Raw genomic sequence first — 18,904 nt, 5'->3', positions numbered from 1 at the left:
AAAAACAGATGAGTATAGAGTACAGGGGTGGATCAAATGCTTTTACCTGAGAGATTGCTATTGGCTTTTAACGGAGACCCCTGAGGCGGTCATAGGGAAGTATTGTAGCTATTCTTTACCCTTCCTGTGCCCAAATGGGGTTCTAGACCTACAAGGCAAGGAGAGAAGTGGCTCTAACATGGGGCATCATCTCCTGTTACCCCTAAGCAAAAGTCAAATATGGTGGGAACGGGGAGTCTCCCAGCGGGAGAAATTTTATAAGCTGTCAAATTATAAGAGTAGAGAAAAGTGCAACATCAGTGTGGTCCATATATCTGTGGAAGTGAAATTTGAAGTAAAACTTGCATATGAATCATAGGCAGAAGGGAAAAAGAAGACGGATATAAGAATGGGAGGCATCGATCTTGCGGTCCGTGAGTTCGAGCCCCGCGTCAGGCTCTGGGCTGATGGCTCAGAGCCTGGAGCCTGTTTCCGATTCTGTGTCTCCCTCTCTCTCTGCCCCTCCCCCGTTCATGCTCTGTCTCTCTCTGTCCCAAAAATAAATAAACGTTGAAAAAAAAAATTAAAAAAAAAAAAAAGAATGGGAGGCATGAATAGAGGCGTCATAAATAATATGTACTGAATGCTTATGACGTGTTACAACCCAATAAAGTAGGTACTAAGATTACCTCCATTTTAGAGTTGGGGAAACTGAGGCTTTCAGGAGTTAACTGCTTAAGGTCACACTATTAATAAGTAGCAAAGCTAGGAATTGAACTATCTGACGTGAGAGTCAGAGCAGCAAACTGCTGTATGGACATGGAGGTAGAAATAAACATGGCAAGGGGTACCTGGGTGGCTGAGTCAGTCAAGCCTCCGACTTTAGCTCAGGTCATGATTTCCTGGTTCAGGATTTCAAGCCCTGCATCAGGCTCTGTGCTACCAGCTCAGAGCCTGGCACCTGCTTCGGATTCTGTGTCTCCCTCTCTGCCCCTCCCCCACTAGTTCTCTCTCTCTGTCTCTCTCTGTCTCTCTCTCTCTCACTTTTCTCTCTTTCTCTCAAAAATAAATAAAAACATTAAAAACAAAGAAAGAAACATGAACAGAACAGAGTTGACTCAATCTGCAGAAGAGTAAGAACTGAAAAGGTGGATGTCAAACTCCTTAACAAGCATACAATGTCGCCATGTCCTTTTTTCCAGAACAGTCCCTGCCTGCCTCCCAGGTTCATCCCCTGTCCCTCTTCACAATGCCTTCATGGTGAGGCCTCACTGAAATACCTGGTGATCCCTCACCTTGTTGTTCTCTCTCATCTCTCTTGCCTTTGCATAAGCCATCTCCTCTGCCTACGTTAACTCCTACCCATTCTTTGCTTTGTGAATGGTATCTTCATCCGAATCTCTATCTATCCAGTTGTGCATTCTCTAGTAAAGCCTTCTGTCTCCTGACTCTCCCGAGCATTGCAGTCCCTGCCCCCAACAAAGGCAGATGCCTTCTCCTCTGCAATTCAGAGCAACCCTACATTATACGCTTCTCTTTTCCCCATGTTGCAGTAATAACCTGTTCATACTCTGTCTTCCCTCTAGACTCAAAGCCCCTCAAAGAAAGAGATGATATGCCTAGCACACTGCCGTAGAGTATAGGTACCCAAAAAAGTTTAATGAATAAAGGCATAAATGAATGGAATGACTGCTTGATTGATTGATTGATTGTGGGGGAATTAAAACCTAGACATGAAAAGGTAAGTGATAAAGAACTTTTAGAGACCCAAAAGAAGGGGAAAGATCTGATAAGAATAGTATACAAGAAAATCTAAGATGGATGATTATTGTTTTTCCTTTCCTTATTGTTAGATATCAAGAAGGTAACACATTTGGGGTGCCAGGCTGCCTCAGTCAGTAGAGCATACAGCCCTCCGTCTCAAGGTTGTGAGTGTGAACCCCACATTGGGTGTAGAGATTACTTAAAAATGAAATCTTAAAAAAAGAAAAAGAAAGAGATAACACATTTACTGTAGTCATTTCTCTTTTTTCAGGTATCTCAGTCATAACAGAATAACTTTCTTGAAGCCGGGTGTTTTTGAAGATCTCCACAGACTAGAATGGCTGTATGTTTAATTTATGCGTCATTTTATAGTATTAGTTTGTATATTCTAAATATATAAATGAATCCATTTTTTCTTCTGGCTGGCAGGATAATTGAAGATAATCACCTCAGTCGAATTTCCCCACTAACATTTTATGGACTAAATTCTCTTATTCTCTTGTAAGTACTAAAAATTAAGACAACTATTTCAATGGAAAGAAAAGACATGAATAAAGTTACTGCCTTAAGTTTAACAGCATTAAATTTGGAATTGTTCAAGCCCCAGAAAGGCCTTTCTGACTAAAAATCATCTCTTAATCATATCCTATGAGGCTATATTGTAGTTTTAACAATTATATAAGACCTTCTGTCCTCTAGAACATCAGCCCCTCAAAACTGAATACAGCCTCACTGCTATATTTTATTGAAATATTCTCAAGCATACCACTACTTCCATGTATTCATCTTAATAATAATAATAATAATAATAATTTAAAATCACCTCCTTCTCACTACCCACTTTTGAAGGGTACAGTTCAGTTACTGTACCCTTTTTTCAGTTACTAACATTGCTGTTTCCTCCATATGACAACTATCATTTGTTGAATTTTATTACTAACAAGCACTCAAATATAACAAAACTTACAGGAAAAAAAAAGAGAAGATAACTAACTTAATAGATTTTCATGGTTTCATAAAGAATAATGATAATACCATATTTGACTTAAGATGAAAAAAGAACCAGAAAAAGGTGACTTCTCTTTCTTTTCTTTTTCAGAGCACTGATGAATAATGTCCTCACCCATTTGCCGGATAAACCTCTTTGCCAGCACATGCCAAGACTGCACTGGCTGTAAGTTGCTGTACCTTTCCTTAAAGGAGTCAGCTAACTTTTCTGGTTTTGCCTAGTTCCCTTTGGATATTAGGTTTTTTAAAATGATAGGTTGTTAATGTCATATCATATTTCCTCAGATTACTTTAGCATGTTTTTGCTACTGAACAGCCCCATTGACTAAACTAACTCCTCTAGATTCTCGCCAACATAAACCATCTTTAAAAACAAAAAAATTGAGAGGCAGGAAGAAAAAAGACAGAAAGGATGTCACAGTAGCTATAGAACATCTCCTCCTCCTTCCCTCTGTCAATCTATTTTCACCTTTTAATTTGATACAGAAAGACTAAATCACTTTAGCCTCATTCCTAAATTCTGCATAATGAGAACATGATATTTAGAATTTATATTTAACTCTAATCACAACAGAATATGTTCCATAAAGTTTTTTACACAGTAGCTTTGCATATGATAATAAGAATCACTCTACCTATTAAGAACCAGTAAATTTGCCCATTTAAAACACAGTAAAAATGAAGAAATAAGTGACCAAAATAACTGTTTAAAAGTTCAACAATAAACCGCATATACAGTATTATATGAAAACCTCCTCCGTGTCTCATTTTGTGTGAAATTCTCAGAAGTTTTGTTTGCTGTTTAATTTTTAAGCTCACAGCAGATTAGAAGTGCCAGATTAAAAGTAGAGGGGAAAGATGAAGTTCAAAACATCAGTGAGAAGTGACAACTATCAACCTGATAATAAAGCAGGAATGGGAGTGCTATAAAGAACAGACATAATAATTCAAAACACACTAGTTTGGAACCATTTAGGGGAAGACAAACATCCCCGGAGTCATTACTAAGTCCAGAGGGCGTCTTGGTATGACAGCACAGTACCCGCATTGATGACAGCTAAAGTATTCAAGAAAAGGGCAAATTAAGTTCAATCTCCTTGTTGTAATTAAATTTTGTTTCAAATGAGCACATTAACAGTTATTATGTGCTCAGTAATCCAAACTTAATAATAAAGCAAAATTGGTTAATATTTACATACATAAATTAGCAATTAAAAATTCATGCACTGACACCAGCAGCAAATGTAGGAGATATTATGCAATACACTAATAAACATTTCCTTTGCCTTTAAAAAGGCAGTCAAATATACATCTCAGATAAAGATTTAAATGATTAAGTTATACTACTAAAGAGGTGGACTTTTTACAATTTCATCACTAAAGTTACCATCTTTAAATTTTAGCTATCTAAAATAACTCATTTCATATGAATTCCTGATAACATTATCCCAATTTTAATGCCAGTAATAATAATTTTTGCTTTATAAGTATTCATTTCTTTTAAAACTAATCACAGTGCCATAGCCAGTAAAGACATTGAATCAGTAATCAAAAATCTCCCTCCCAAACAAGTCCAGGGCTGGATGGCTTTCCAGGGGAATTCTACCAAACATTTAAAGAAGAGTTAACGCCTATTCTTTTGAAGTTGTTCCAAAAAATAGAAATGGAAGGAAAACTTCCAAACTCATTCTATGAGGCCAGCATTACCTTGGTTCCAAAACCAAAGACCCCACTAAAAAGGAGAACTACAGACCAATTTCCCTGATGAACATGGATGCAAAAATTTTCAACAAGATACTAGCAAACCAGGTCCAACAATACATTAGAAGAATTATTCACCACAATCAAGTGAGATTTATTAATGGGATGCAGGTCTATTTTAATATCCACAAATCAATCAGTGTGATACATCACATTAAAAAAGAAAGGCTAAGAACCACATGATCCTCTCAATACATGCTGAAAAAGGATTTGACGAAATACAACATCCTTTCTTGATAACAACCCTCAAGAGAGTAAGGATAGAAGGATCATACCTCAACATCATAAAGGCCATACACAAAAGACCCACACCTAATATCATCCTCAATGGGGAACTACTGAGAGCTTTCCTCCTAAGGTCAGGAACACAACAAGGATGTCCACTCTCACCACTGTTATTCAACACAGTGTTGGAAGTCCTAGCCTCAGCAATCAGACAACACAAAGAAATAAAAGGCATCCGGATTGGAAAGGAGGAAGTCAAACTTTCACTCTTTGCAGATGACATGATACTCTATGTGGAAAACCCAAATGACTCCACAAAAAAACCTGCTAGAACTGATCCAAGAATTCAGCAAAGTCACAGGATATAAAATCAATGTACAGAAACCAGTTGCATTTCTGTACAGCAATAATGAAGCAGCAGAAAGAGAAATCAAGGAATTGATCCCATTTACAATGTGCCAAAAACCATAAAATACATAGGAAGGAATCTAACCAAAGAGGTGAAAAATCTATACACTGAAAACTATAGAAAGCCTATGAAAGAAATTGAAGAAGACACGCAAAAAATGGAAAAACATTCCATGTTCATGGGTTGGAAGAACAAATATTGTTAAAATGACTATACTTCTCAAAGCAGTCTACACACTCAATGCAATCCTTATCAAAATACCACCAGCATTTTTCACAGAGCTAGAACAAACAATCCTAAAATTTATATGGAAACAGAAAAGACCCCGAATAGCCAAAGAAATCCTGAAAAAGAAAAGCACAGCTGGAGGTGTCACAATACTGGACTTCAATTTGTATTACAAAACTGTAATCATTAAGACAGTGTAGTACTGGCGCAAAAACAGACATGAAGATCAATGGAGCAGAATAGAGAACCCAGAAATGGAACCACAAATGCATGGATAACTAATCTTTTTTTTTTTAATGTTTTTATTTATTTTGAGACAGAGAGAGAGACAGAGCATGAGCAGGAGAGGGGCAGAGAGAGAGGGAGACACAGAATCCGAAGCAGGCTCCAGGCACCGTCAGAGCTGTCAGCACAGAGCCTGACACGGGGCTCAAACTCACAGACTGTGAGATCATGACCTGACCCGAAGTCAGACGCTCAACCAACTGAGCCACCCAGACGCCCCATATGGGTAGCTAATCTTTAACAAAGCAGGAAAGAATATCCAATGGAGTAAGGACAGTCTCTTCAGCAAATGGTGTTGGGAAAACTGCACAGTGGCATGTAGAAGAATGAACGTGGACCACTTTCTTACACCATGTACAACAATAAACTCAAAATGGATGAAAGACCTAAATGTAAGAAAGGAAGCCATCAAAATCCTAGAGGAGAAAACAGGCAACTACCTCTTTGACCTCAGCCGCAGCAACTTCTTACTTGACATGTTTCCAGAGGCAAGGGAAACAAAAGCAAAAATGAACTGTTGGGAACTCATCAAGATAAAAATCTTCTGTACAGTGAAGGAAACAATCAGCAAATGAAAAAGCAATTGACAGAATGGGAGAAGATATTTGCAAGTGACATATCAGATAAAGGGTTAGTATCCAAAATCTATAAAGAACTTATCAAACTCAACTCCCAAAAAACAAATAATCCAGTGAAGAAATGGGCAAAAGACATGAATAGACACTTCTCCAAAGAAGACATCCAGATGGCCAAGCGACACATGAAAAAATGCTCAACATCACTCATCATCAGAGAAATACAAATCAAAACCACAATGAGATACCACCTCACACCAATCAGAATGGCTAAAATTAACAACTCAGGCAATAACAGATGTTGGCGAGGATGTGGAAGAAAAGGAACTCTTTTGCACTGCCGGTGGGAATACAAACTAGTGCAGCCCCTCTGGAAAACAGTATGGAGGTTCCTCAAAAAATTAAAAATAGAAGTACCCTACGACCCAGCAATTGCACTACTAGGCATTTATCCAAGGGATATAGGTGTGCTGATTCGAAGGGGCACATGTGCCCCAATGTTTATAGCAGTGCTATGGACAATAGTCAAAGTATATATAGAAAGAGCCCAAATGTCCATTAACTGATGAATGGATAAAGAAGTGGTATATGTAAATATAATGGAATATTACTTGGCGATCAAAAAGAATGAAATCTTGACATTTGCAACAACATGGATGGAACTAAAGTGTATCATGCTAAGCGAAATAAGTCAGTCAGAGAAAGACAAGTATCATTATGATTTCACTCATATGTGGAATTTAAGATACAAAATAGATGAACATAAGGGAAGGGAAGCAAAAATAAGATAAAAACAGAGAGGGAGACAAACCACAAGAGACTCTTAAAATACAGAGAACAAACTGAGGGTTGCTGGTGGGGTGTTGGGTAGGGGGAAGGGCTAAAGAGATGAGAGGCATTAAGGAGGAGGACACTTTCTGAGATGAGCACTGGGTGTTACATGTAAGTGATGAATTACTAAATTCTATTCCCAAAATTATTATTACACTATATGTTAACTAACTTGGATTTAAATAAATAAATAAATAAATAAATAAATAAAGTGCCTCTACCTTGCACATGAACTTTTATTTAGCAAAGCATAAACTAAAATATCTGATAGATGTGTGGGTAAAAATATATATATATTCTTTCACTGATTTAGTGGAAATATACACATAAAATAAAAGACATATGACAGCCCAGGATAATTTGCTTGCAACATACATGACAGGCAATAGATTAAGGCCTTTATTATAGTTCTTTCAAAGCAAAAAATAAAAACTGTAAACACCACAACAGAAGTTGGGAAATTCAACAAGTTAGAAATATAAGTAATAAATAAGCACATGAGGCAATAGCCAAAGGTAAACTAAAGATCAAGAGGGTAAATTAAACTTACTCCTATATGAGACAACGCAAGTTTATTTGTAGGCAGGAGAAACGGGTATAAAGAATTTGAAAATACAGACAATGATAGGGATACACTATGGAGAAAGGTGCTGGAGATGTGGAAACAGACAGAAAAAATAAAATGTGATACATATATCACATTTAAAATGAATGAACCAGCCCTACTTCAATCAACATGGCTCAGTTTCAAGAACATAATATGAATTATAAAGAAAAAGTCATCGAAGAGATATGTATTACAATTCTATTCCAACAATAATATGCTTAGGATATAGAACTGCAAAACAACATTGCTCCCTTTCTACTGATGAGAAGGAACTTTATCATCTACAAAATAATACTGAAAAAAAAATAGACTTTAGAACAGGGACGATAACCAAGGATAAAGAGGTATATCACATAATGATAAAAGGGTCAATTCAGCAAGAAGACATAATAATAATCTTAAATGAGTAAACAGTTTCAAAATGATTAAGATGATAACCACAGAAATATAAAGAAAACTAACTAGGAGTCATAAGACACCAGTTAAAACCAACAAATCCACTAAAATGCAGATATTTGATATTCCTAAGGTGAAAGATTCCTAAAGTGAACATTAATAAAAAGCATATAACTGATCAAAATCATATGGTGGGAGAGAAGTAAAAGCAGAAAGGAAAATAATATATACTCATTTTATCATTTATTATTATAGGAAACTAATAAATATTGTTATTCTCTAAGAAAGACAATGTATTGGGGTGCCTGGGTGACTCAGTCCATTAAGCACCTGACTCCGCCTCAGGTCATAATCTCATTATTCGTGAGTTTGGGCCCAACATCAGACTCTCTATTGTCAGTGCAGAGCCTGCTTCAGATCCTCTGTTTCCCTCTCTCTCTGCCCCTACCCTACTCAGGTTCACTCCCCCTCTCTCTCTCTCAAATATAAATAAACACTTAAAAAAAAAAAAAAAAGAAGAAAGACAGACTGTACTGGGTAAAATTATCATTATAAATATAACCAATAGAATATACAAACCTTTCTAAATATTAAGAGTTTTTATTTGTTAAAAAAATTTTTTTTAATTAGTTTTCTTTATTTTTGAGAGGCAGAGAGAGACAGAGCGCGTGTGGGGGAGGGGCAGAGAGAGAGGGAAACACAGAATCCGAAGCAGGCTCCGGGCTCTGAGCTGTCTGCACAGAGCACGACGCAGGGCAGGAACCCACGAACTGCAAGCTCACGACCTGAGCCAAAGTCGGACGCTCGACTGACTGAGCCACGCAGGCGCCCCAAGAGTTTTTATATTTGTTGAAAGCTTTTTAACCTATAAAACCATATAGTAATATTTTTAAATTTTTTTAATGTCTATTTTTGAGAGAGTGAGCGCACGTGCATGTGCATGTGCAAGCAAGGGAGTGGCAGAGAGAAAGGGAGAGAGAAATACCAAGCAGCCTTGGCACTCTCAGCACAGAGCCCACCACGGTGCTGGATGAATGAGATCGTGAGGTCATGAGATCACGAACTCATGAGGTCATGACCTGAGCCACAATCAAGAGTCAGATGCTTAACCGACTGAGCCACCCAGGCACCCCACCACACAGTAAGATTTTTAAATAGAAGACTTAAGTCAGATATATTAGTCATATCAATAAACTTAAGTGGGCTTAACTTACCTATTGAAAAGAAAAAGATTTTCAAATTGGCTCACAAAACAAAACCTAATTCAGCGCTATTTACAAAAAACAAACAAACAAACAAACAAAAAACTATATCTAAGTGATTAAGAAAGATCAAAAATAAAAGGCTGGCCTAAAGTATTCCATGTAGATGCAAATCAAAATTTAAAAAGCAGGGATCATATTTTTTATCTAAATAAATAAAATTCTGGCCAATTTGCATTAAGCAACACTAAGTTCATTTAAATGCTACAATGTACAATTTCTTTTTTTATTATCTTTTTCATGTTTATTTATATTTGAGAGAGAGAGATAGTGCACAAGCAGGGGAGGGGCAGAGAGAGAGATGGAGACAGAATATGAAGCAGGCTCCGGGCTCTGAGCTGTCAGCACAGAGCCCAAAGAGGGGCTCAAACCCACAAGCCGTGAGTTCATGACCTCAGCCAAAGCTGGACACTTAACCGACTGAGCCACCCAGGCGCCCCAACAGGGTGCAATTTCTAATAAAAGGCATTACATTATAAGTATATGCGCACCAAATAATTCATATAGTAACCAAAGGGAATAACAGGCATACACAAGGAATAAGAGATAATAATCCACCTCTTTTCATCCGTGAAATATCAAGTGTAACCAAAAGGGATATGAAGAACTAAATAACATAATTAATGAACTAACTCTAATTGATGTATATCAAAGTGCAATGTACTTCTCAATAACAGAACTGATCTATTTGGGCACAGCTAAAATACTACATTCCCAGACTTCCCTGCATCTTGATGTAACCACATGACTAAGCTCTAATTAATGATGTGGAAGAAGTATCATGTGGACTTCTGGGGAATCTCCCTAAAAAGAAAAAGGCATCCCCTTCCTCTCTTTCGCTATCCAGAAAACATAGATATAATGGCTCAAGCTTAGCATCACCCTGGACCATGAAGACAAGGGCATGTAAACAGTGAATATGAAAGATGTTTCTAACAACTTTGTAAAACTACCATACTAGCCCTGGACTGCTTAACAGTAGATGTGTATTTATGCTGTTATAGTTGGGTGTCTGTTATATGTGCCTGCACCTAATTCTGATAGAAATAAACCTGAAAGCAAAGAATGTCCAAAGAACATTCACCAAAATTGACCATATATTTTAGGACATACACATACATAAGCCAAAGTCAAGAAAACAGATGGAGGGATTAGCCTAAAGCGGGAAAAGGGTCATCTCTTCCTCTTGAGACTAGAAGGAGACCAGGTGCATATACAGGTAAGTTTGTAGATGTTGGGCAGAAGGTCAAGGGCTTCTCCCTGCTTCATCACCTCAGTTTTCTCCACGAAACAGGAGCCAGAAAGGTTTTGGAAGGTAGGGGAGGAAGTAGAGGTTTACGAGATTTGCATGTTTAGAATGCCACTCCATTCTAGGGGATAAGAGAGGAAGTTGAGAAGAAACAGGCAAGATTGTTGATGCTTTGGGGTTTTGTTTTTGTTGTTCTTCAGATCAAAGAACCATATTTTCACTTTCAACCAATGACCAGATTAGCCAAACTTAATGACCATGTATAAAGGGAAAAAATTAAATGGGTAAATTCAGAGGCTCATTAAGTTGGAAAAGTAATCTAGACATAAAGTAATGAAAACACTCCTTGTCAGCTCCCTTAGAGCTTGGAGCTAAGGAACAAGAAGCAGATTTGTATGCCTCAAACCAGATCCCTGTGTATCAAGGATAAAAACCTCTAATTGTGGGAAGAAAGTCAAAACAAATTCCCAAATAAATGTTAAAATAAACTCAAAATTAAACTAACAATTTAGTCAAAAGTCCCTAATTTATGGCTCGGTGTGTACCTCTTACTGATTTATACCAATGATGAATTAATACTAACTTAAATGCTTTTGTTCGCTTAATAGGAAAAAGAAAGTTACAATAGTAGCTAAAAAGAAAAGTGTTATCAACTCACCTTAAGAATACTGTGTGAGACTTAAGAGAGCATCACCATCTGGTGGCAGACTCGTGGTAACGACAGTAAAAGAGGAAAGAAATGGACAGTCTCTGTTACTGACAATATATATTGTGAGCGACCAAAAGCTTAGACCAAAGCTGACAACCAAAAAAAGCAGTACCATAAACACTTAATTTCCAATTTAATAGATTAGTAGAATTTTTCTTTAGAAGGATGACCTAGAATCAAGATTTAAGACTTAATGTAATATTCTGTATAGTACAGAAATCCTATCTACAAAATTCTTGGATTACAGTATATTTCCTCTGCTAAATATCTGTAGTGATAATAAGCTTATTCCCTGGACACTATAGATTGTGAGCTTGAACTTTAAATATTTTGTGTCATTCAGCCAGAAAATCTAATTTTGCAATCTGATGCAACATAGGAGAACCCTATAATATCTTCTACAGCCTGACTTCAAATATATCTCTCTTATTTCGCTCTTTTCCATTACAAATACACCCTTTTCCTCAACCGACTTGGTTTCTAAACCCCTTACATCTTGGTCTTCCAGATTGTTCAAATATCCCTTGATTTGTCAACATTTATTTTTATTGCAATGCCCAAAATAGAACCAATTTTCCCACATGTAGCCTAGCCAGCAGAATATAGGTACTTCTTTTAATGCTGCCCATGTTTCCCCTGCAGATTTTAGTAGCTGTGTCACACTTCAGCTCATATACTTTCGTCACAATTATTCTTGAATAGCTCTATATTATATGGTGAAGAGTAAACTAAGTGTTGGGGTAGACTGAGTAGATTTAAGGACAAGTATTTATTCCTGAAAGTATATCCCTAACCTCAGCTAACTCTTTCCTACAAACTTCCACGATAAACCTAACAAAAGATAAAAGATGGGCAATAAAAGGATGCTTTCATGATCACCACGAAGAAGAGACACTAAACATAAGTTTTTTGACAAGTTTTACTGCTCAGACCAGACTTCTGATGGTGACATAGCATCACACAGCAAGGGAGTGTAATTAGGGTCTACATTTATCTCCCTGAATTAGAAATTGTAAACCAAGGATAGCATTGGCTTGTGTGGCAAAATAATAAAGCAAACAGTGGTGTTCTCAGTGGTAAAATGCTATTGAGATTTTTTCCAGGGGGTGTTTAGGCAAGGGAGTTAGAGGTGAAATATTTTTTTTGGCAGCAGGATAATAAAATCTTCTGCAGAGTGTAGCAAATAGGGTCACCCCACTTAGAGCAATGCTATTGGTAACTCTCTAGACAGATGTTTAATACAGATCACTATTAAATGTCTGTTAAGTGGATATTTATCATAACAAAGTTTTTTAATTTGACTTCTCATTCTCTTCACATTTCTCAGGATAACATATGTGCCTATATGAACATATGATACAGATATGACTCAAAACATTTTTACTATGAACACAGAAAAAGAAGCATTACATATATATATTATTTCAGCTATTATGTAAGTGGCTACATATGAGAATCTATATGAAACAAACAGTATGTGAAAAAAAGATATTTTATTAGAAATCAAATAATTCTTGATCAATTTATTTCTATGATTAAAATTTAGCTTTATTATTTTTGTTTTTATGTTTCAGGGACTTTGAAGGCAACCATATCCATAATTTAAGAAATTTGACTTTTATTTCCTGCAGTAATTTAACTGTTTTGTAAGTAGTGTTTTATCCTTTTGATGGCCTATCTCTTTACAAACAAAATGAATCATTTATGTGAACATTAGTTAGCATAAACATGCACAGTAATTATGGCAAATGTTCACTGATGACTTAAAATTTTCTGAAACTGAAGCATATTGGCAAAATTATTGGAGTTCAAACCAAGCTTAACAAAGATTCACAACATAACATGGATCATCGCAACGGTACTGTATTATTTGAGACCTGTTTTTCTCGAACTTAAGTGATACCCACTTTAATGGAAAGAAATGTTCACAGACCACCTAAAATCTCTCCTTGGATCTCAGTTTGAGAAACACCAAATTAGTCGTATTCTATAAGAATGTTTGCCCTTTGCAAATTATTACTGTAAAGATTGTGGGGACAAATTGAATTACAACTAAATTTTTTTAAAACACTGCAGAATGTCTACACCCCTGACGCTATAATTGTGGACACCAGGATAAACTCTAGAATGTTACTGGGTATAATTTCTCCATCTGCCTCTCTAGCCTATTTTTTTATTTATTTATTTTAATGTTTATTTACTTTTGAGAGAGAGAAAGGGACAGAGTGCTCATGGCAGAGGGGCAGAGACAGAGGGAGACACAGAATCTGAATCAGCTCCAGGCTCTGAGCTGTCAGCACAGAGCCAGACGCGAGGCTCGAACTCATAGAATGTGAGATAGTGACCTGAGCCGAATCAGACACTTAACGAGCTAAGCCACCCACGCGCCCCTATTGGCCTATTTTAAATTCACATGGCTTTTCCCATGAAAGTGAAGGATGCTGAGGTGTCTTGCAATATGAAAACACAACTGCCTCATTTACAGTTTCTCAGATCAGTGTTTTTCAAACTGTGGGTTCAAACTCACAAGTAGATGATGAAAGCAATATGGTACCTCCTGATTAGCTTTTTTAATGAAAGTTGAATTGAATTGGGTAAAAATGTCGTAGCACAATTTGGATCATTAAATGTATTGTTTTATAAATCTTGGCTCGTATGGGTGTTTGTCGTGTCCCAACGTAAAATGCATTTTTTTAAGTGTAGTTACCATGGGAAAAGTTTGAAAACCATTATACTAGAATCCATCTGGAAACCACACTAGAATCCATCTAGAAATCCATACTAGAAACCAAAATACTAGGACCCCTGTGTACAGGCAATGCAATAGTTACCACTGATACAATAACTTTTTCTCCAGTATGCTCCCCCCATTCCAATGGGTTCAGGTCCCTGAGATGTTTGAACTCTTGTGCAATGAGCTCAGCAGTCTTCGGGTGCAGGATGCTTATATATCAGTCATGCAAAAAACAGTTCCTACTAACTGCCCAAGGGAAACCAAATTGGAACTAAAGGCCATAGACCAAATAGATATTTGAAAAACTTACAACTTCTTTGTTGTTCTACTTGTATTTGTTTTTAAAGAAGCCTCTTTGTGAAGATATCATTTGTGAATTTCCTCTTGGCAGGTGCTTGCTCTTTTCTGGTCTAGAGATCCTGGCAGGAGATGATAATGGTTTGGAGAGCTGAGAGGAAATAAATACTTTAGGATGGGACAAGACCAACCTCCAGGGTCGTGCCTCACAATGTTTAAAGAATTGGAAACATTCAGAACACATAAGATCAGTGCAGAAATGAATCAAGGGGTGCCTGGGTGGCTCAGTCTGTTAAGCATCCAACTTCAGCTCAAGTCATGATCTCACAGTTTGAGGGTTTGAGCCCTGCATCGGGCTCTGTGCTGACAGCTCAGAGCCTGGAGCCTGCTTTGGATTCTGTGTCTCCCTCTCTCTCTCTCTCTCTCTCTCTCTCTCTCTCTGCACCTCCCCTGCTTGTACTCTGTCTCTCTCTCTCTCTAGAAAGAAAGAAATGAACTGGTCAAGAATTATATACAGTCTGATTCAACATCCCAAACTAGAGATCTTCTGAATTGGTCCAGCTTAGATTACACTTCCTTAGGTAACTCCACTCTAAATCACATCAACTCCAATGTGTGTGAGTGCTCGTGTGCAGGGTATTCTGTTAGAGAGACATCCGATACAGGCTGGAGAAGAGGCAGTTCTATAACAGCTCCCTGTGCTCTCGGTTGCATGATATTCGGTCTGTTTTCTCAAGCGTTGAAGTTTTCGCTAACTCCCTTGCAGAATTCTTCCCTACCTCACTTAAAAAATCAAATAATTTTTTTTCATCATTAAAAATTTTGAGAAATTTAAGACTAAAACAAGACTGGGTAATTTCTCATACTACAAGATACTTGATGTGCAAATCACTATATATAATTATTTCCTTTTTTTAGGCTGTTAATCCTCTCTCCAAAAACTCATTTATCACTTACCTCAAAGAGCTACAACATATTTTTCTTTTTACTTTCAGGGTAATGAGGAAAAACAAAATTAATCATCTAAGTGAAAATACTTTTGCACCTCTACAAAAGCTAGATGAATTGTAAGTTTGATTATGCATATATTGATAAGACTTTTCTTTCTGTTGTTTTAGTTCACACTTGTTACATATATATGCTTTTATACATTTGAGAAATATTTATCTCTTTTCCTAGCATTATCTGTATACACTTTGAACCATAAATGAACTCAGCTTAGAAAAATACACTTTAAAATATATATAAAATAAGTATTGAGGAAAATGAGATTTTTTTTTCTTTTATTTTTGAGAGAGACAGCATGAGCAAGGGACGGGCAGAGACAGAGGAGGACATATGATCCGAAGCGGGGTCTATGCTGACATCAGCAAGCCAGATGCAGGGCTCGAACTCACAAACCACGAGATAACGACCTGAGCTGGAGTCAGATGCTTCACTGACTCAGCCACCCAGGTGCCCTAAGGAAAAGGAGATAAAGGAAACATAGCTAAATAATAAAGTCAGGGTAAAATTAATAAATAAAATACATCCTCTGTCCCATTGCTAGAGAGGAACAGCACATTTGTTTTTAAGTTTCCTAAAGAATTAGGATTCAGGGACCTTAAAACAAAAAGACATACTTTGCTAATTCTAGAAACAAAAGATAATCTTGGATCCAAAAGAAATCAGACATCCTTGGATAACATCCCAGCCTATAAAAATGGAAGAGAGATATAAGTTGAATCAGCTATTTATAATGTCCCTTTTTTAAGATCAATGACAGAATTCCAAAGAGTATTAAAAACAACTCTCTCATAAACCAAAGCTTTGTGGCCCAAGCACATAGTAGCTGATTGTCAGAATAAAATATATATTGAGCAATGGATGAAGTCCGTGTTCTTCGGACAATTTTTTTTATGTTTTAGTATTAATTTTCTCAATTGGATTTTTGCTAAAGTTTGAGCTAACAACTACGGTTGACCCTTAAACAACATAGGTCTGAACTGTGATGGTCCACTTGTACCTGGATTTTTTTCAGTAAATACAGCACAGAACTGTAAATGTATGTTCTCTTCCTTATGACTTTCTTAATAACACTTTATTTTTTTCTAGCTTCCTTTATTGAAATAATACAGTATATAATACATATAACATACAAAATATGTGTTAATTCACTGTTTATGTTATCAGTAAGGCCTCTGGGCAACAGTAGGCTATTAGTAGTTAAGTTCTGGGGAAGTCAAAAGTTATATGTGGACTTTCAACTGCATAGGGGTAAGGCGGTCAGCACCCCTAACCTCCACATTGTTCAAGGGTCAGCTGTAGTTTGGTTTTGTGTTTTCTGGAAAGAATCTGGATTGTGGGCACATCAACATGTTTTGACAATAAGCTGGGCAGAATATTAAGTTATTAAAACTTTTCCATAAAAAAAACTAAAGAATGTAAACTAGAATGTTTCTCTGAATACCTTACCTACATACTGAGACAGATGGAGGTAATTTATATGCCACATTCTGCTTGAAAACATCAATAAACAAGCCATTGAAACCCCCAATTTTTTCATAACAATTAGCCTGAAACATTTTTTGGTAGGCAGTAGCAATCATTCACTAAATGTGCAAGAAAATCTCAATAGGTATTAGACCCAAGCAAGTTTTGTAACAACTCTTGGTATTTGGCAACTGAACCACATCATCAGTAAATAGGAAATTATTTTATTCTCAATACTAAGGAGACGTGCAAACAGGTGATCCAAAGTTATTATCTAGGTATTAAAATACAAGTTAGTCATGGGATCCATACTTTTCCTTGTTTTATCCTACTTGCAACCACTGTATGAGTATCAGAAAGCAATTCTCCAAGGGCGCCTGGGTGGCCCTGTCGGTTGAGCGCCCAACTTTGGCTCAGGTCATGATCTCACAGTTTGTGAGTTCAAGCCCCGCATCGGGCTCTGTGCTGACAGCTCAGAGCCTGGAGCCTGCTTCAGATTCTGCGTCTCCCTCTCTCTCTGCCCCTTCCTCGCTCATGCTCTGTCTCTGTCTCTCAAAAATGAATAAACATTAAAAAAAAAATTTATAAAAAAAAAGAAAGCAATTCTCCAAATCCTAACTTTCATGATGACATTAAGGTGCAGGTTCTATGTGAGTATCAATAACCAGCAGGGAACATGAAACACAAACAGTGAAGTCCACAACCAGTGCTAATCCAGGTTCAGGGGTAAAGGAATGAGCAAGAAAACTTGCAGAGAGAATAACCAAGGCAAATCATTAGTCCTACCAAAAGCCTGCTGAATCCCATATTAAACACTGGCTTGAAAAATCCGATTCCAAGGATGAAAATGGCATGTTTTCTAAGAGGCAATGGTTTAAAACGGGTGGTTCTAGGGGCGCCTGGGTGGCTCAGTCACTTAAGGAGCCGACTTCAGCTCAGGTCCTGATCTCACAGTTTGTGGGTTCTAGCCCAAGTTGGGCTTTGTGCTGACAGCTCAGAGCCTGAAGCCTCCTTCAGATTCTATGTCTCCGTCTCTCCTGCCCCTCCCCCATGAACACTCTGTTTCTCTATCTCTCAAAATATAATTAATTAATTAATTAATTAATTAATTTTTAATTTTTTTTTCAACGTTTATTTATTTTTGGGACAGAGAGAGACAGAGCATGAACGGGGGAGGGGCAGAGAAAGAGGGAGACACAGAATCGGAAACAGGCTCCAGGCTCTGAGCCATCAGCCCAGAGCCTGACGCGGGGCTTGAACTCACGGACCGCGAGATCGTGACCTGGCTGAAGTCGGACGCTTAACCGACTGCGCCACCCAGGCGCCCCAATTTTTAAAGAACTTCAAATCTAAAACTATCATGCCCTTCAAAGTTGAATAATCTCACTTTTGATTTATAAGCACTCCAACTCATGTAACAAATACATACATTCTCCTACTTTTCCTTGTGGCAACTAATAGGATTTGGAGATGGGTAGGGAAAGTGGTTAGGCTTTATCTTAGCATCTCTTGATCACTTTGGAGAACTAAAACCTATTGAAATGTTATCTTGGTTAGAAGAATCTGAACCTTTTTCATGAGTGCTGCCACCACCTAAGCTACCACAAGATTTGTTACCTTCACAACCCTTCTTACAGGGGCTCCTGGGTGGCTCAGTCAGTTGAGCATCTAACTCTTGGTTTTGGCTCAGATCATCATCTCACAGTTTGTGAGTTTGAGCCCCACATTGGCTCTGCGCTCACGGTGTGGAGCCTGCTTGGGATTCTCTCTCTCTCTCTCTCTCTCTCTCTCTCTCCTCTCTCTCTCTCTCTGTGCCCATCCCCTGCCTGCTTTCTCTCTCTCTCAAAATAAATAAATTTAAAAAATAAAACAAAAAAACCATTCTTACAAGGTCATACTAAGCTACAAGGTCATACTATGCTAGGCAGCCCAACTTCTACACATACACCTAAAGTATCCTGCCCCAAGAGCATATGAGATCCCATGCATGTCACCTGTGAAAGATGCTTGCCCCCACAAGAATCCACTTCCATTTGGTAATCATAATAAACCCAAGCAAATGAAAAAATTAAGGCTCCAAATTATACTACTGCTCTAACGCAAAAGGTTGAAG

The 18,904-nt window shown here is 37.5% G+C and overlaps 1 protein-coding gene across 6 annotated transcripts in view; it reads left to right on the top strand.

Moving 5' to 3' along the window:
• RXFP1 (relaxin family peptide receptor 1) overlaps positions 1 to 18,904 on the top strand; it is a 114,506-nt gene that overhangs the window by 81,171 nt on the left and 14,431 nt on the right. For 2 of the 6 annotated variants that reach the window (XM_043566575.1, XM_043566604.1), the window contains 5 exons: positions 2,015 to 2,086; positions 2,173 to 2,244; positions 2,843 to 2,917; positions 12,863 to 12,934; positions 15,315 to 15,386. In XM_043566575.1, the coding sequence (XP_043422510.1) occupies positions 2,015 to 2,086; positions 2,173 to 2,244; positions 2,843 to 2,917; positions 12,863 to 12,934; positions 15,315 to 15,386 (363 nt within the window). The remainder of the gene's footprint in view (positions 1 to 2,014; positions 2,087 to 2,172; positions 2,245 to 2,842; positions 2,918 to 12,862; positions 12,935 to 15,314; positions 15,387 to 18,904) is intronic. The other 4 variants (XM_043566594.1, XM_043566623.1, XM_043566586.1 and 1 more) reach the window with 3 other exon arrangements.

This window comes from Prionailurus bengalensis, chromosome B1, assembly GCF_016509475.1.
Source record: "Prionailurus bengalensis isolate Pbe53 chromosome B1, Fcat_Pben_1.1_paternal_pri, whole genome shotgun sequence".
Lineage (NCBI taxonomy): Eukaryota > Metazoa > Chordata > Mammalia > Carnivora > Felidae > Prionailurus > Prionailurus bengalensis.
Note: the sequence above shows the minus strand (reverse complement) of the source record. Positions and strands in the feature narration are given on the sequence as shown.